Here is a 20,752-nt window from a genome sequence, read left to right as displayed (position 1 = left end):
TGTGTTAGTTTGTCTGACAAAAGAAATCTGTTAATAGCTTGCACCAGCAAACTTCAGTGAAGACATGATTACAATAATTGTTTCAATTCATCGACAGAAGAAATGAAGACCTTTGATTTGCAAGTTGGTAGAACTGCCTAATGGCAAACATGTGGCCAATAATCAGTGGATACTTCATATAAAATATAAACCTGATGGATCATCTGATAAATATCATGCTTGTTTAGTTGTTTGCAGCGTGTTTAAACATACAGTACTTGAATATGATGAAACTTTTAGTTCAGTTGGTCATTATGTTGCTGTTCATATCTTAACAGCAATTACTGCTGAAGAAAACTTGAAGCTTGGTCAATTTAGTGTTAGAACTGCACTTTTGTATGAAAACTTTGATGCAGAAAAATATATGACTCATGACAGGTGTGTTCCTTTCTGTTCAGCTGGAGGACATTAATGCATCTGATGTGCTAATCATCCAGATCTTGCTTATACTGTTTCAAAAGTTGCTAAATCAATGGCTAATCCCACTTCTTCTGACTGGACCACCATAAGATGCATTTTCAGGTATCTTTATGGTACCTCAGGCTTGGATTTATTCACCACTTCTTCTGGTGGTAAACTTTGTTTCTATACTGATGCTGACTTCACATGCAATTCTAAAACAAGACAATTAATAATGGTTTTGTCTCAGTGAACAGCAACATGGCTATATTATGGATGTCTTAACTGCAGAAATCAGTCACACTATGCACCACTAATGCAGAGTTCATTACTGCCAGTGAAGGAGCCCAGGAATTGGTACAATTAATCAACTGTTGCTGGAGATTAGTGGGAAAAGGGGTATGTCCATATTATTCATTGCTAATACAAACACCACTAAATTAGTGAAAAATCCAGAATTCCACAAATGTTCTAAGACCATTGAAGTACATAATTATTTTGTGCATGATCTCTATCAACATGGGGATATCAATGTAGAATATGTGCATTGTAAAAATTAGCTTGGGGACATGTTTACAAAGCCTTTAAAATCAAACAAATTTAGAGCAATGCGTACTAAGATAGGACTTTGTAACAGATGTCTTCCATTCTGTTATTATTTTGTTTTTCTTGCTGGAAAATATTTTGCTCACCACAGACAGATTTAGAGGAAAGTACTGAAGTACATAAAGCAAACTTTATGTATTTTATTCCCTCCTACTGTAGCACCTAACTTTGTGTTCTGTGGAACCTGTCAACTTTAAAAGTGTATATTCTTTGTTTTATTTATGCTTTGCCTCAATATGATGTTTATTTGTATCAATGTTTTTTCACTATTAACATCACCATTCTTAAGTGCTGTGTTCTATTCTTGCTACAAAATATATCCTTAGTTCACCACAACAGAAAGAATATTTAAAAGGATTATAACACGGCGCGACTGCTACGGTCGCAGGTTTGAATCCTGCCTCGGGCATGGATGTGTGTGATTTCCTTAGGTTGGTTAGGTTTAAGTAGTTCTAAGTTCTAGGGGACTGATGACCACAGATGTTAAGTCCCATAGTGCTCAGAGCTATTATAACAAGGGAAGAAACATGAAGACAATATTCTGGAATGGGAAAAGGAAGGAAAGAGGTGTGGATGAAGAAAATACTACAATCTTCATACAGCCATCCTGATTTATGTTTTCTGTAGTTTCCTTAAATAATTTCAAGCCAATGCCTAGGTGGTTCCTACTATAACGCCAGTGCTAACCATCCATTCACCCTTGTAATTCTAGGCCTGTAAGACTTTAAATGTCTGTATAAGTGAATTACTTTATTTTTGTTGTTCTCAGTCACAATCCAAAGACATATCCAATATCCTTGTAAAAGAGATATATGGATAAATATTACTACTACTGCTATTAGAATTGGACAGGACATGGAAAGATCTAAGTTAAAACAAGGATCCTACAGCAGAAACATTCCCTCAGAATTATTAACTTCCTTGAGAGAACCAACCATGACAGAACTATTGCACCTGGTATGTAGGCTTTATAAGACAAGGAAAATACTCTCAGACATCAAGAACAATTTCAAAAGAAGGCAGGTGCAAACAGATATGAGTGTTACTGAAACATCAGTTTAATCAGTGATTGGAAAATACTGACAGAAATTATCTACAGAAGGGTGAAACAACTTGTGAAATTGGACCTGCAGGATGATCAGTTTGGGCCCCAGACAAATGTGAGAACACGCAAAGCAATACTGATCCTATGATGTAGCTTAGAAAATGGACTGCTTATGCAAATTTTGAATTTTTTTTCACAAAGTTGACTGGAATATACTCTTTGAAATTCTGAAGGTAGCAAGAGTAAAATACAAGGAGTTGTAGGTTCTATACCCTCTTGCACACAATATAGACTTATAATAAGAATCAATGGTCATAAAATCGAGGCAGTATTTGAGAACAGAGTGAGACAGGTTTAGCCTAGCCTGTCCCTCATGTTATTCAAAGTGCCCACTGAGTAAGCAGTAAAGAAGACCAAGGAGGAATTTGGAAGGGACAATGAAGTTTACAGAGAATCAATGAAATCTGTAGGTTTGCTGATGATGTTGTAATTCTGTTGGCACAGGACTTGGACAATCAGTTAAAGGGAATGGACAATGCTTTGGAAAGAGGCAAAAAAAGTGTATTCTCCTTAAATCATGCAGTCCTGAGGAATAAGATTACGGAATGACACCATAAAAGTAGTAGATGAGTTTTCCAATTTGGGCTACAAAATAACTAACAATAGTTGAATTTAAGAAAGTATAACATGCAGACTGGAAATAGCAAGAAAAACTTTCATGGGAAAAAAAAATAAAAAAATAAAAAAAATATGGTAGCATACAATTAAAGTTCAGTGTTGGGAATTCTTCTATGAAAGTATTTTTCTGGAGTGTAGAGTAAAATAGAAGCTTTTTATGGTGTTAAAGGACGCTGAACATTAGATGGGTAGGTCATGTAGCTAAGGAAGAGGCACTCTATTTAAATGGGGGAAAAGAGCTTTATGGCATAAATTCAAGTAAAGAAGGAATAGTCTGATGGGACACACAGTGAGACACCAAGGAACAGTTAATCTAGCAATAGAGGAAAAAGTGTGGTTGAAGGATTATAGAGGGAGACCAATGCTTGAATACAGTAAGCAGTTTCAATTGGATAGAGTTTGATGCAGTTATGCAAAGATGAAGATACATGAAGAGGATAGATTAGTATAGAAAGGTGCATCAAACTACTCTTTTGACTGGAGACCACAACAAAAATAATAGCAAATGAAGCTGTCACAAATGTTATACAAGTATGAATTACTCAGATACACAGTTGGAAACTGTATATCAAAAGACTGAGATACTCTACATATAAATATCTGTAGATCACAACTACTGACTGCACATTGACAAAAGATAATTATTTGATTCTTAAATGTGAAAGATCAAATAAATAGGAATCCTTCTTCACATATTACACATATAAATAAAAATAACAGTCCTGATAAATAATATTTATTACAGTTAAAGATATAATTAGCTTAAACTCAGCACGAACGGGTAAGAAAGCAGCCAGGACTTGTTCAGGGAATCATCTAGGCCTCTGTAAAATGTATTTATAAGAAACCATCAAAAATTAAACAATGAAAAGTCCAGGATGGAATAATGACAATATTATGAGAAGGATAGATTGCTATGGCCCATATAGTGGAAATGTTGAGTCACAGACAGGCACAACAAAAAGACTGCTAAACAAGCAAACTTTCAGCCAAAAAGCCTTGTTCTGAATTAGACCCTCCCCCCCCCCCCCCACACACACAGATATACATTCATGTAAACACAACTTTCACACACATGACCACCATCTCCAGGTGTCAAGGCCTCGGCAGCAAGAGATGGCAGTCATGCCAGTCATGCGTGTGAGAGTTGCATTTGCTTGAATACATACATGTGTGTGTGTGTTGTTTAATTCAGAAGAAAGCTGTTTGACCAAAAGTTTACTTGCTTCACAGTCTTTTTGTTGTGCCTGTCTGCAACTAATTTCCACTATATGGTGGGTAGAGTCTAACGTTTCCATAACATTGTCATTAAATCATCGAAAATTTAATTGAAGAACACTAGATGGGAATTTAAACTCTGATGCTTATGAATTCAAATCCTATGTCTTCTTTAAAATTGTGCTAGCTAGCTCAGTTTTAATATTGTAAGAACTGTGTGATAATAAATTTATAACTAATACATCAATGAAAATAATTGATTTTTTAAAATTGGGCTAAAAACAATGGTGAGAGATAATAGTGGATTAATGCAAAAGAAAATATAAATGCTCCTGAGAGAATTCAAAAAATTAAAAGGTAATTTGTGTGAATCATTCAAAGAATGAAAAGACAATTTTTGCAGTAAATTAAATAAGAGGAACATCATATCAAAAATGTATTATGAACTGTAACAAAATTCATAAAATTAAAAGTAAAATTCAGAACAGCCTTGCAATTGTTAAATCGGGAATTTGTGACTTGAGCATTTCTGTCAGATCAGAGCAGAAACAGTCAAATGTTCAGCTGGAAGTTGGTTTATAAGTACAGAAATGTACTGTAATTAACGTAGAAAACCTTGATGTATCTGATGTAATTAAAAAAGTTGATGTTGTAATTATTTACTGCAATGAATGTGTAGAAATCAATGTTTTGAGTGTATCAGATGGCATTGGTGATGAGTGAAACCATCCAAAATATCTTGTGTGTAAGGAATCTGTTTGGGATAGACTATCTAACTTTTGTAAGCAATTGCAATTTGACTGATCAGAGAGACATCAAAAAGAATTCTGTAACCAGTTTAAAAATAAATTGAAACAACTTTGTGGTAGTGTGATAAATTATGCCAATTTATGTGAAATATTTGATACTGATGGGAAATTTTATAAGTTGAATCTGTCAGTTACATTAAGGAAAAAAGGAAATAAAATATGTGACAGGGGAGTTATTTCTTCTGTTCAAAAGTTAGACAGTTTTGTTTTGACAGTTGCTTTAAGGAAAAGGCTAACAGTAAAATGTAAAAGCAAGGTTATGTATAGTCACAAGAGAGTAATGGAAAAAGTAACTGAGGCTATGTTAATTAAGAGAACTGAAACCCACTAGATAGATTAATGTGTGACAGAGAAACAATAGTGATGTATAACTACACATGTTTGTCTCCAAGAAAGAACTAAAAGACTTTTTCAACTGATGAAACATGTATAATGGAATAATGACAATATTATGAAAAGGATAGATAGCTACTCACCATATAGTGGACATGTTGTGTTGCAGACAGGCACAACATAAAGACTGCTAAACAAGTAAGCTTTCAGCCAAAAGGCCTCCTTCTGAATTAGGCAAGTGTCAGTGGCTACTGAAGCCAGAGTCTGGCCTTGGCAGTGAGGGACAGTGGTCGTGTGTGTGGAGTTGTGTTTGAATGTATCTGTGTGTTTATGTTGTCTAATTGAGAAGGAGGCCTTTTGGCTGAAGGCTTACTTGTTTACCATTCTTTTTATTGTGCCTGTGCCTGTCTGTGACTAAAAGACTTTTTCATTGATTTATTACTGAATGAACTTTTAACTTTTGCTATGATTATGTTATGCTAAGATTTATTCTGCACTATGAACACTACTGACTGATGATTTTTCTAGTGATTGTTTGATTTATGTCTATCTTAGTGCTAGGATTTCTGTTGTTCTTTTTCATTTAACTTTAGTCTAGGATATGCCTTTTATTAGGAAGTATGATTTTTTATGTGGACTGACTTAGAGACCACCTGTGTTATTCAGTGGCTAGTACAAGGAATTATGTTGCATTATGATGACTCAATGCTCTGATAACTATGTTGTGATTCATATTTTGGTGCTTTGAACTGAATTACACTGTGTTTACTAAGAAGTTGCACATATGTTTAATTTTGCTATAATACTGAGGGTCTATTTTGTATAAATCCTCAGAGAGACATACACACTTTGTATGCTATTTTCATGGCATGCACAAGGCCTCAGAGTGTTGTAGTGCTGTTTCTGTTTTCATTTTCTGTGCTGCATCTCTCTTCATCCAGCCTGTCTATCCATCAAAGCTAATTCATACTGTCATTGCTATCCATTTTCTATTAGTTTGTAGTCAAAAGTTAGTTATGCTACCATTTACTTTTGCAGATCAATACAATGTATCTTAAATGTTATTAAAGATTTTCAAATACATAATGTTTAACTAATAATTAATTTTGTGGAAATTTTGCTGTAAGGATATTTGAGTTTGTTGATACAATATGATCAAATTATCATTAAAGAATTTGTAAACATTATGTTTAGTTAATGAAAGTCAAACTATTTATTTATTTGAGGTAGAATACAAATATGGTACATACTGTCACAAACAAATGAAAGAAAGAATTACCAAGATACACTACTGTTGACCAAAATTTTGCAACTTCAGTAGTACCTGGTTTAGAAATTCAGGCACTCCAGGAGCAAAATACAAATGGATGTTTGCGAAGTTATTTGAAGATTTTTTAAGTTATTATCTTTTTAGTTGAAGTGAGGTATCTTTTGCACTGTAATTGTGCTTTGTGTTGGTTGTCAATATGTTTCGCTACTTATTTAGGTTAAATTTAACTAATTACCATGTTACATTTGTGAAATTGTATTTATGGTGAAACATGTTAATGGGAAGAGGGAGGGGTCAGACTTGTTGTTTCTACAGTCAAGATATAGTTATGAAGTCAGCCTATACTATCCCTTCCTATGTCAGAGTAGAAGTGTTATCAAACTTAAAGGAAGTAATTAATAAGTAGGTAGAACAGCTGTTACTAATCATCTACATCTACACTCTGAAACGCACTGTGAAGTACATGACAGAGGGTATTTCCCATTGTACCAGTTACAAGGTTTTTTCTCATTCCATTCAAATATGGAATGCATGAAGGATGAATTTTTAAATGCCTCCATATATGCTGTCATTAGCATGGTCTTATCCACATGATCCCTGTAGGAGCCATATTTAGAGGGTTCTAGTATATTCCCAGACTCATCATTTACAGCCAATTCTTGAAACTTCATAAGTAGGCTCAGTCAGGAGAGTTTACATCTGTCCTCAAGTATCTGGCAGTTCCATTGTTTCAAAATTTGTAACACGCTCCCACAGGTCCAACAAACCTGTGACCATCCATGCTGCCCTTCTCTGTATACATTCAATATCTGCTGTTAGTCCTATCTGGTAGTGGTCATACACACTTGAGCAGTATTCTATGATGTGTTGCAAAGTGATTTGTATACAATCTCCTTCCTAGATTGATTGCATTTCCCTACTATTGTACCAATAAACTATAGTTTGCTGCCGGTTTTATCCACAAATGAGGCCTATGTGATTGTTCCATTGCATGTCCATATTTTGGTCAACTGCTACCAAAAATGCATATAAGGACATAGAATACAAACATGAAAACGTTGTTCACATGACAATGTCTAGGTGATACTGTCACAAATAAACACACCAACTAAGACAAAGCTTTGTTTATTAGGATTATGGTAGACAAGCAGCAAAACACACTAGTCAGTTCCCTGACATAAGACATTGTTCCACAGGGTCAACGAAACCCTCTCAGGGACAACAAAGGCAGCTTCTGATGTATTGAACATTGCACATGTGGTCACATGATTCAGTTTGAAAACAAACTCAGTCTGATTCAACATGCTGAAAGTGAAGTGTTTGAACAGCATAAAGTTGTGTGGCACTGTTTGTGATTTTGGAGAAAAGTTTTTCCAAAACTGACAGGAAAATATAATTTTGTAAGATATGTGAAGTTAAAGTTAGTACAGAAAAGTGTTTTAATGTGCAAAAACACTGTAATACCACCAAACACAGTTTGCTGTGTGAAGAGAAGTGCTCAATATGACAAACACTGTTATTTTTAGCAGACAACCATGCAATCATTCTTCAGGGACGTGTGTGAGATGATGGTCACTCACAATATTCCATTGGAGAAGCTGAAGTATCAACACTTCAGACAGTTCTTGGAGAAATACACAACACATCCACTTCAAGATAAATCTAAATTCAGAAATAACTATTTATCTGTGTGCTATGAGGAGGTGCTCAACAAAATATGAATTAGTGCTGCTGATCAAAAAGTCTGGGTGTCTATAAATAAAATCACCAATTTGGGTGGATGTTATGATACAAATGTTGTTGGTGGTAGTGTTCTGAAAGTTGAGTGACCTGGAGAAATGTTCCTCCTAACATATGAAACTCTCATGAGAGTAAACAGCTCGACAATTGCTATTTTGTTTGACAACTATATGAAGCCAATGTGGCCAGATGATGTGCACAGAGACAACATTTTGCTGCCACTAATACATGGTGCTTCATACATTGTTAAAGCCACCATGGGGCTTCAGATTCTCTACCAAATCATGGTGTATGTCACTTGCCTTGCACATGCATTACACAGAGTTGCAGAAGAGCTACAATCAAATTAACCCGATTTAGACACATTAATTTCCTGTGGCAAGAAAATCTATGTTAAAGCTCTGCTAGAGGTGCATAAATTCAATCAACAAGTGTCTTCACTGCCCCTCCTCCCTCAGCCTGTTCTTACACAATGGGGTTTTCGATTTAACTGTGGCAAAATAAAGACAATCTTTTGTGAGCTTGAGAGTCATGAATCAAGTGCTATCAAAATTGTGAAAGAGGTCTTTACAGATGACTTGTCCAGAAATTTCACATACATAAATGCCAATTTTTCAGGGATATCAAAAGTCATCACATGACTGGAAGCTGCTGGTACTCAAGTGTGTGACACTCTGGAAATTGCGTAATATGGAGTGAGTTGGGTTGAGCTCATGGTTATGTGGTTGACAAAGTGACAACAAATTGCAAAGTGTTCTCCAGTAGAATCATGGATATTATGCAATGTACAAAATTAGTGTCATTTTTCTGGGAATATCACAACATTTGAAGGCAATAACAGCAACAACTGTAGGTCTTTGAAAATGGAAAACTGGAAAATGCGCCTTGTGATCCAGTGCAATGCTGTAGAAACTGAAAACTGACAAACGTGATAACTATTTTGGAATAGTTTAAATAAGTGGTGGGCAGTAGAAAAGCAGTTTTATTGCTTGGATAGGTGGTGGTGTTTTCACTGTATTTCATTTTTTTCTCAGACACCTGCAGATATCTCAGAAATAAATGTTGCTTAGTTTCAAACACTGCAAAAAATAAGTACTATACTCACATTTTGTTCAAAAGTGAGTTTTGTATTACATGGCACATGAAAAAGCTAACAAGGATATTTTTAAATAAAATTTATAAAGACATATTTTATTATGCAAGATCAGATTTTCCAAGTTTTAGATCATAAATGCTTGCATGTTTCACTGTGTTTAGATCATTAAGATCAGGGCACTAATGTTTATAGTATGTTTGGGGTACTTACAAGCAAACTGAGGTTTCCTCTGTAGTGTTTGGTTAAATCAAGAACTGAGCCTGGTGGTCAATACACGAATCCAATTATAATTGTATTCCCCAACCTTGATACTGAATTGTGCCCAACTAATTTCACATGCAGCTTCTATTTCTGTCTCATTGCATTTGAGTTTCTGATCTATTGTGACAAATACACTACCTCTATTTCCCTCATTGAATTGAGTTTCTTGTCTACTGTGACAAATACACCACCTTCATTTCCCATCAGCCTGTCCTTTTTGCACACACTTAAATTTTCCACAAGTATCTCACTACTGTCAGTTTCAAGTTTAAACTAGCTTATTGTACCTCAAATTATGTGAGTTTTATGGCTTTTAGGAGCATTTCAAATTCTGTCAATTTGTTGTGAATGTTTTGGCAGTTAAATGCTAGGATTCTGATACTCTCATCTGTGGTGGGCTTTTCTTTTGGTCTTACACTGATACTTCTGGATTTCCTATGACTAACATTATCTGGATTGGATGAAGAGTTGCCTAATATCCTTAATTTGAGGTGGTATTTATTAAGAATGATCAAAAATGGAAATTTTGTGAAAAGTAAAACCATGTAAAATATAGAATCTTATCATGTGTACTTCTGATAATACTGAGAATGTTCTGTCTGTGGTGAAGTCTTGATTAGATGAATTATGATGTACAATTATCATGATGTGGCAGTTACACGAGAGATAGCTACTGAGTTGTAGTAATCAGGATTTATTATGTGATATGTGTGTGGTGACATGTTACAGTTCTTTGTGAAGTATTTCAATGATGTTATGATAATGATGTTGATAATAATGATGATTATGAAGTATTATGGAGATACTGAAGTATTATGTGTATAACTGTAATGAATACCATCGAAGAATAAAGTAGAAAAAAGTTCTAACAAATAAAGGAGTTACAATTAATGAAGAATTTAAGAAAGGAACTTCGATTACTATCATTGGAGTGATATGTACTGTAATAAAATAATCAGGTATATAATTATACTTTACTAATTAAAACCTTTTCTACAGCATGTAACATTTATGGATTAGATTTGGTACCAATCATAAATTTCTCTACCCAAGTGGCTCAAGATAATAGTACACATATAGATAATCTAGATATAGATAATCTGAACAAGCAGAAGTTATAGAGACACAAGCCTCTCTGGTGGTAAACAGAATGTCAGAACATGATGCACAGTTAGTCATATTATTCAACATATGAGAGAATGGTCCAGTCTGACATATCAAGGGTACCCTGAAATTTTCTACACAGGAAGAATGCACCAAAAGAAATGCACTGTCAAAATTTTAGCTGCTAAGGCGGATTGCAAGTGTTTGGAAAAAAAGTTAAAGCTTCACATTTTTGCCGCATGAAGAATTATTTGTAATGGAGGTTTGTACAGCCCTTCTTGTCTAGTGCGTAATGAGCAAATAAGCAGACACAGCCATTACATGAGGACATAGTGCCACACAGTGCAAAGTGCAAAGTGCAAACCCATGTATTTTAAGCACTTAAACCCTAATGAACATGTCTCACATCATTAATTTTTTTGAATAACTTTCAGTTAATATCAAGAGCTAAACTCTTGCAGATTTCTTACACAAGTGACTAGCTGAGAAAAGAAAATCAAGGCAGTGTATGATGTTACATTACAGATAATTTGTTGACATTAAGTATTTTATAACAATTCCTGTAGCACAGTCCTTATGATAATTTTTGAATAATGTACATTTTGCTAACAATGAAACAGTTCCTTGTTTATTCCCTGTAATTGCCAGAAAAATGAAAATAAGCATTTTCCTTACATCAGGCACACTTGACAAAATATTAATGCATTCAGGCACTCCACAGAAATTACTAGTTTTATTTATACAGAACTGGAATGGAGTAAGAGATGGTCATGGAAGTTGTTCTGCATATTGTGCTGTGTACCAGGCAGACATGATAAAATTTGTAAAATGTGCTGATGCAAACTGACAATGCATAAATGACTGAAGTTCAACAATACTTTTCCACTGATAAACCTGAAGTGACATAGAGCTATCAGAAATTATATTGTCCAACAATTTTCTGAAAAATGCTTTTCACACTTGAAAAATTGTTTTATCAAGAGGTTGAATCACACAATTAGTTCCAGATGAAATCTGAATTATATTAGCAGTCTTTTTGTCTTCCTCCTAAAGACAGAAGTGTCATTATGTCCAGTCCAAGAGTCCAACAAAAGCGCTGAGTTATTTTGTGCAAGTGGTAAGAAGGCGTTTGAGATGTGACATCAAAAATTACTCTTTCCCATGTTCTACAGATTTTGCTATATAGATTACAAGGTTTTTGCAAGCAAACATTCATTTTGTTTTAAATTTTTGCTCTAATTTGCCTTGATGTTCCTCACGTCAGAGACAAAGCTGCAGAAATAGTAATCCAGTGATACTTATCAGTGGTATCATTGTATATGAATGTGTTGCAGTGTTCACTGACTGCACAAGAAACTCTGTCTTTTTTTCACTTGAATGGTAATGTGCAGTTTGAATGCAGGTATGCAGCTCTTGCACAAAACCTGATTGATTGGTTTTATCCATAGTATTTTAGGAGAAAACAAGAAACTTAATTTTTATGTCAGCTGTGGATTCCTCTATGGTATTCACAAAAATGTAGGAAAAGACAGATTGCTATTTACCATAAAGAAGACATGTTAACTTTCAGATAGACATGTATTACCTGTTAACGACATGTTGACTTGAGGTAAATTTCATAATTTCTCAACTTTCTTTTTGCATAATTTCCTAAATCTGTTTTATCAGATTGAAAAAGCCTGAAAATCAATATGTTCAGCTCACTGGTAATTCAGAGTGCCCTATCTCATAGACATCCCTTGGTAACAGTGCATTGACACCACAAGCAGTTCAAAATGTTTCAAGTAGTTTTTCTTTTACTCTTTTGGAAGTTTCATTTTGGTGCAACTGTAACCACGAGATTATAGTACCTCACAGGGGAACAATAATCGATGCCTAGCAAGAAAAGAGAGAAATCAAAGAAAGCTTTGCTGATGGATTTAAGTACCAGTACTCATAAGGTGGGACTAAAGAAAGTAAGATTTATCTTTGCTTTCATCAATATTTTTGCTATGACTATTTATTTATATTTTCTGGATGAGTACTCAACATATATATTGATAATGTGAATTCAGATAGATTGTTGCTCATCACACAAAGGAAGGGTTGAGCAGCAAACAGGCCTCAGTGCCCAGAGAAATAAAAAGGGGCCATGTGTGTCATTTGGTCAAGTGAGTATCAAATTAAAGAAATGGCTAGTAATGTTACTGAGAAAGTTGTGTTTCTTATGCTAATTTTCTTCATTTTGTTTTTTAGTATATGAAAAAAGGATCCTTTCTAATACTGCCTTATTGCCATTTTAAGCTACAATGAAAGATACAAGACAGGAAAAAGACATTTTAGCCTTTGAAAAGGAGTGTATTAACAATCCAGGTTTGCAGTGAAAGACATTTGATGATGAGGGTACAGACAAAGCAGCAATGAGAATTCTGCTTTCAGGTACTTTCATCAAAGAGGTTAAAATCTTCAGTTGCTCAACAGTTTTGTAATACATGGTAGTTAACACAAAATATAGAAAGCAAGCAAAAATATTAAACAATATTTCCCACTCATTAAAGTTTACTTCCACAAGTTAGAAGAAATTTTTAATGTGTTTCCACTACCATTTTCTGTTGATATGCACAATGTGGAAAATAAATTACAGTTAGGACTACTAGATTCCTGTTAGGATTTCCTTTAGCCTAAATTTCCTTGGCTTCACAAGCTTATAGCTATGGTTATGTCTCCTTCATATTCATGAACAGGTGTGCCTTCTGTTGATTCATATAAAGCATAAATTTAAAAGTGATAAAGTGAGTACAGTTAAATGCTCTTTTTCTTACACTGGTAACTTGTGTAAAATTAGCATGCATGCTTACACATCTATAAGCCTTGTGGGTGAGTGTGGTATGGCAGGAAGTTTCAAAGGTTAAGAGTTGTGAATCATGTAATTTAAATGAACGGAAAATACAAGATGGAAGGAAAATATTTATTTGATAATTAATCATTACTCACTGAATAGAGCCTCTACCATATCCCTATCACACGTCCCTTCTGGAACCAACTCTCTGAAGAAAGAATTTGCCTAAAAGATCAGCTAGTAGTAATCCTGTAGTTTTGTTTAACAAGAAGGCCTTTTCTGTGCAATCTATAGCAATAAATAAAATAGCCTCAGGTTGAGTTACGGTGTTGCAAGCTTAACTGCATGATCAGTTTTGAAACTTCATGTCTCATTTTCATATGTACCTGAGCACATAATTTTTTTAAAAAATATTTTTTTAAACACTATGTATGTTAGTAGATATGCAACATAATGTACATTTCTTGTATGCTAACCATTTTACCTGTCTTAAAGTTAGGTTAGAGATCTGTGCTACATCCTAATATATGGGAAATATAATTATTAATAGCAAATGCCAACACTAATTCAACAGTATTTTCTGTCTTTAAATGTTAATGTAATTCCACAATGTTATCACTCAGTTTCCAGGATATAATGGCGCTTTGGGTCAGAAAAGATAGTGGTTGTGAATATAGGAACTACTACATTCTTGAGACATTCCCACGGGAGAATATTAAATATATTCACTTTTCCAATGTATAACCTTTGAGGATACATAGTTAAACCCCAGTGTACTTCTTCAATTAATATTTACTAATGGTCAGTATAAAGGCTGTTGTCAGTGTCATACCATTTTTTACAATGTTTAATGACACAAACATTGAAAGACAGTAAATATAATTCAACTAGTATTGGCATGTGTCATGAAGACCTCTAACTTAACCTTAGGACAGGTAGAGTGATTAGCTTACAGTGTGACTCTACAAGAGATGTATATTTTGTTGTATATGCATTGATGCATGTAATCTTAAAAAACAGTTTTTACTGTGTGCACAGATACATCTGAGGATGAGGAGTGAAGTCTCAGAACCAAACATGCAATAAAGCTTTTAACACCATAACTGCAGCCTGCAGCTATTTTATTTATTGTTACTAATATATGTGACTGCATTCCCACCTTCTACTATGATCAATAGTGAAGACAGTGGTCTATACTCACACAGGTGTCATAATGTACAGAATTTCATTTCATAATGCAAGATACAGTTTAAGTGTTAATTCAGAACTGATTATTAGTTTATGTAAACTAATTTATAATGAAAATGTGGTATGAAGCAAACTGCAAATTTGGCCTTGAATTAATAATTTTTATAGTTATATTTACAAAATGTTAATGACTTTCATGCCATTGCAAAATTAAATTTGTTTATGCTCTAGCTTTAAGTCCAAGGTTAAGTCACATAATGCTTCACATCAATGCTTGTACAATAATCTTCTGTTGTGTGAACAAACAGTCAACTGGTCTGAATGTAAACAAACCTGCAAGCAGTGGGTTTGCAGCAATAATGTTCATCTTACGCGCAACTGCACTTTTGTTTGCGTTACTAGAATTGACTGATTCTGCAGAACCCGGGGACACATTGTTGTTGTTTTCTTCCTACAAAAGATAAAATAGCATAATTTAAATAAGTCATGAATGGCTGTAAAATGAGCACTAGTGAACTAAGATTTTAAAATTGAGTAAGATATTGACAAAAATTAAATTTGTAGTGAAAGTCTTTACATAATGTGTTAGGTGTTTGACATATATGCACACATAATTCCAGATACAGGCTTTAAGCACATGACTCAAAATAACAAGTAATAAACTACACTAATGTATAAAATGTATATCTTAGAATTCTGAGTCCCTGTGATATAAACATGAACCAAAGAACAGATACATCACCTACATAATATATGTGTGAAAAAAGGCAGAAATATAGATGAAATTCATAACATATCTTAAATATATCAGAAAAGTGTAACACTGAATGTAAGTCACTATATTATTATAGAAGTATCAAGCATTCAGTAAGAAATTTTATGCAGTAATCAGTCCCTGCAAGTATACTACAAAAATATATTTTCCTTGTGCAGATAGATCAAAATTAACAGTGCTTTGTTCAAGAAATAATGTAATCCTGTGTTAATTATAACTTTTTCCATCCAGGATGAAATTGTTGAAAAATATGATAGCAGCACTTGGAATGTATGTTAGTAATGGCATTAAGGAAGGCAGATATGAAAGATTCAAAGACTCTAGAAAATTATAAGTTAGGAATAAATATTCCTTGAAAATAAAAAAAAACACATATAAAACACAAACATACACAACATTTCAAGTTTGGTACGCTCTGGTGGACAAAATGACCTTACATGATATTGAACCAGCTTTCTGATTAAACTGAGGAGTTACTGGCCTGTAGAAATATGGACATCATTCTTAAGGAGGAGAAATTTTCAGTTATGAAAGTAGATTTAGATGTACCCCAAGAGATTATTATAGTATCATTGGTCTTCAAAATATTGGTAAACACCATGGTGGACAATATCAGAAGTTCCATGTGGCTGTTCCTGGATGATGCTATTGTGCATAGGAAAGTTTCAGTGACAGAAAATAATTAAAAACTGCAGGAAGGCATGAGTATTATTGATACTTGGAGAAAAAAAAGTAATTTAATATGTGAAAAGAGAAAGACGGACCAGTTTTTGGTTCATTACATGATTGGTAACCAATCTCTGGGAACAGTCATAACAAAGGAGAATGCATCTAGTACAATATAAAATGGAGCAAACAAAACTAATTATAGGGAATTCTGGCTGAGTTTGAATGAAGCAATAATCACCAATGAAACCGGTTACTTGCATAACCCTGACTTGACAATTGTCAAGTACTCTTTGGCAATCTGGGACCCATACTAGATAGTGGGGTGGACAAAAATACACCACAACCACAACACCAAAACCACAACATGTTATGATGCTTAATACGATGTAGAAAAACTGTTGGCATTCAAGTAAGTTTCCAGTCATCTCTGAATGGATAAATATCAATTTTCAAGGGAATCTTTACCATTTCAGCTGCAAAATAGTAGCAAGTTCAGGTAACAATCGTGGAGGTGGATGATGATTGTGCACACTTCTCTCTAAAGTAGACCACAAAGCTTCAATAATATTGAGATCTGGTGACTGTGGTGGCGAAGGGAGACAGGACAATTTATCTTCATGCCCACAAAGCCAGTCCTGTCATCTTGGAACCAGCATCACCACTGGGGAACAAACACTGTACATAGGATAGATCTGATCATCCAAAAATGTCACATAATCCTTGGCAGTAATCCAACATAGTGGAGTAACTGTGGGGCCCATGGAATACCATGATACGGCTGCCCAGATCACCACCATACACACAACTGGTTTCACTCTTGGGACGTACACTTCGCCAGAAGTTGGAAACAGGATTACAAAAAGACTCATCTGACAAAATGGCCTTCTTCCATTGTTCCATATTCCATGTTTCATGGCTTCAGCATCACGTTTTCCTGTTACATGCATTTATATTACTGATGTATGATTTTAGAATTCCAGCTTGCCCTGTAATTCCCAACATCTGGAGCACCCTTACAGTTGTTATGGTACTGACAGGGTTTGCAAATATGATGTTCAGTTCTGCTGTGACTTTTTCAGCTGTTGTGTTCTTTTTTTGTGACAGTCATGTTTAATGACCATCTGTCACAATCATTCAACACACACTTTTGTCCACATCCTGAATTAGGAGCTGATATTTTTCTGCTTTCCCTATACATGGTATAAAGTGCCTTTTGAAACACAAAACACTTGAGCTCCATTGGTTACAGAAGCACCCACTGTACAAGCACCAACAAGTTACCCATGTTCAAATTCACGTAGCTCTGACATAAAATACTCACAACTACACAGAATACTGTTCTAACCTTGACTGACACTTGGAATGAATTGAGGACATTGCACAGGTGCCGTTCATGGACAAATACAACATTCACAATCTACAGGCTTGGCTAGCACTTGCATTTATGTTCAAGCATGCATTTCTTGTGGTGTCTCCATATTTCTGTCCAAACATTGTAGGATGTTACAGGTACATTATTATGAAATGCCTATCACACACCACGAGGCAGTTGGTACAGGGGTGTCTAAATGTGACGTAAGAGACTATCATAATATTTACAAAATCAATAAAAGTCCACAGCTGGACAAATGAGATTTTAATTACACTAAAATTACTCTTATTTTACTGGTTAGAGTATCATTAAAAGGGACTATGAATTCTTGAGTAAAGATCTGATCACTACCATCCTGTTCAACAGAATTATGGGAACAAGTGTATGAACATCCAGCATGTTAAATCTACTTTGTTACAGGCAGTACCTGTGGTCTTATTGCATGGCTTGAGATCTTTGCTATCAATGTAGGCAACAATTAAAATCATTCACCATCTTCCGACTGTGTTATGCATTACAGTGTCAGGTGCCCCCACTGAAGAAAGTGAGTACTGGTGTCCAAGTGTTCCTAATGAGGTACAAAGATGGCAGTTTTCATTTGTGAATGTTGAATTCAACCAATCACATGCAAGGCAACATCTTAATGCAGTTCAAGTTGCAAGTTCAGTTTGTTTCGTCTACAAAGGATGCTCTTTCAGTCATGCTGCTGCAGATGCCAATGCCTCTCCATAGGTTGTTGATATGGTACAGGGAGACAGGTCAGTACATAAGGCAAGTTTGACAATATCACTGACACATTGTAGCACCACATCTGGCTTCTCTGCACTTCAGAATTATATGGATACAGCTAGAACACTGAAAGACAATGTCAAAAGGGCCATTCGAGCCATGTGTCTGATTAGATTGTAATGGACAGATTCCGAGAAAGGACCTTATGACTGAGACGTCCTGTTCAAGCACCCTGCTTCAAATGACAAAATCTTGCAGCTTGCCTTTAGTTCTGCCATTTCCAATGTTGTCACTGACCAAATGAGTTATTCACAGACGAGTCCAGATACCCTCAAATATATGTGTGTGTGTGTGTGTGTGTGTGTGTGTGTGTGTGTGTGTGTGTGTGTGTGTGTGTGTGCGCGCGCGCAGAGATCTGTGGTGAGTAATGACTGCCAAATGTTGTCATGAAAACTGAGACATTTCTCAGGTTCTTTGATGTTGTGGGGAGGCTTCAGTGTTGACAGCCATATGAATTTGTCATTGCCCATGATCACCTTACTGCCAGCCAGTACATTGAACAGACACTGTTAAACCTTGTTGTGGCTGCTACACACTGTGGTGGCCCTGAATTCCTTCTAATACTATGTGGCAAGCAACAGCACGGATGCTTTATGAAGCATAGACATTGAAGTAATGCGATGGCTGGTGATAAGTGCCCACTGTTAAACCTTGTTGTGGCTGCTACACACTGTGGTGGCCCTGAATTCCTTCTAATACTATGTGGCAAGCAACAGCAGGGATGCTTTATGAAGCATAGACATTGAAGTAATGCGATGGCTGGTGATAAGTGCCCATTGTGCATAAACATGTCAGTTCTTTTTATGTAAACAATCAAGGGCGTAATGATGCTTTGTTGTGTATTTAATTTGTGAAAAATAAAGGTATAATTTGGTAACAGTCTTCAATTATTGCTCAGTGGAGTATGGCAGATGTTCAAAGTCATGTTCCCCTAACTCTTTCAAGGAGTGTGTGTTTATAAGGAGAGATGGAAATATAAATAGAGAAGTTACCATTCCATTTCATACATGGTTAATGGGAATGGAAATATGAATAATAATACAGTCAGGGTTGAAAGTGTTCAAAATTTCAAAGATCTGTAAGATAACAGAACAAAAGTGAGTGTAAAATATTCTCAAAAAACCACAAAAGGTTAAACATAAATTTGTATGAAAAGAAACACAGATTTTCTCTTTATAATTATAAACACACACTCATACAATGGAAAGAATGTGCAGAAAATAGAAATGGAGAGCATTTTATGTTCAGAAGTATACATACAGCACATATTAATATCAATGTTAAACATAAATACACAAACCCTTGTTATTGTAGCATATGTGTGGTGAAATTTAAAGAGAATTGCAGTATAGAATGTCCTCTGAATTTAAAAGATTAACTTAAACTTTTATACTATGGAAGGGGGCTGGTAGTATCATTAAAATACCTTTGGGAATAGTGACCCCATCATAAAAATAGCCTATATATAGGTACAGTTGGTTCTCTGTAAAAACTGGAAAAATATCATATCAGCACTGATACACCACTGCCTGGATAAACGGCACTGGAGAGGAAGGAAGGACTACTATGATTCAAGATACAGGATAACAATAATTAATAGTGAAACTGGGACTGGTGAAAGTGTATTATAATGGAATCAAAAATATTGAGTAAAATGGATCTGCAAATGAACTGTTTGCAAGATAACTGCAAGTGTGTGATTACCAGCTGCTATGGACTCCAGAATTAAATATTGAAGTATTTAGTACAAATGTATTTGAAACGTAAACTTTTCATTTAAGGTACATCTAATTGGGCTCAAATATCACCCTTGGCCCATGTTTGGGGAATGTGGTAGATGCATGACAGGGCACCGACCAATTTTGATCCTTTTGTAAGGCAACATCTAATGCATCAATATGGTCCAAGATGGATTGGTCGAGCAGGGTCTATGCATTAGCTTCCAAGATCACTTGATCTGAATCCTCTGGATTTTACTTTGTCAGATCATCTCAGCACTTCCATTTGATGTGGTTGAAGAACTGCAGCAGTGATTTCTACAGTTTTGGAAATATGTGCAAGACAATCTGGGGTTATTTGAAGAATTTGTTGCTCACCACAGAAACAAATGCAGTATTACATCCAAATGTGAGGATGACACATGGAACATTTCCTTTAACAGGGTTGAATGTACAGCAAATTGTGACATGTAATATGCTGAGGCAGTATTGTATTTCTTATTAAGGTAGGCCGTGGGTAAAATTAGAGCTCCATAAGATGGAAACTTAATTCATATGTTTACATTTCATATACATTTGTGCTAAGTAGGACAATATTTCACACTAAAATCAGTGGTAGCTTCTACCTCTACAGTCATGAATGATTCATTTGCAGTCCCATGTCTACTGGAAATGTTTTGCTTCTACTGTCATATGCTTTCATCCATGTCAGTTTTTGTCATTTATTATCATACAGCCTGTATATGTTTGAAATGATAGAGTTTGTATCTAAAAAGATATTATTAAATTTTTACCTCAAACTATATTTCCTTTACAATGCATTTT

General features: G+C 35.0%; 1 protein-coding gene across 4 annotated transcripts in view; it reads right to left on the bottom strand.

The window, feature by feature from the left end:
• The window catches only part of LOC126183472 (ecdysone-induced protein 74EF), a 692,094-nt gene that overhangs the window by 395,550 nt on the left and 275,792 nt on the right, over window positions 1-20,752 (bottom strand). For all 4 annotated transcript variants that reach the window (XM_049925485.1, XM_049925484.1, XM_049925488.1 and 1 more), the window contains one exon: window positions 14,938-15,055. In XM_049925485.1, coding sequence (XP_049781442.1) covers window positions 14,938-15,055 — 118 coding nt within the window. The remainder of the gene's footprint in view (window positions 1-14,937; window positions 15,056-20,752) is intronic.

The sequence above is a fragment of the Schistocerca cancellata genome, chromosome 4 (assembly GCF_023864275.1).
Source record: "Schistocerca cancellata isolate TAMUIC-IGC-003103 chromosome 4, iqSchCanc2.1, whole genome shotgun sequence".
NCBI classification, from domain to species: domain Eukaryota; kingdom Metazoa; phylum Arthropoda; class Insecta; order Orthoptera; family Acrididae; genus Schistocerca; species Schistocerca cancellata.
Note: the sequence above shows the minus strand (reverse complement) of the source record. Positions and strands in the feature narration are given on the sequence as shown.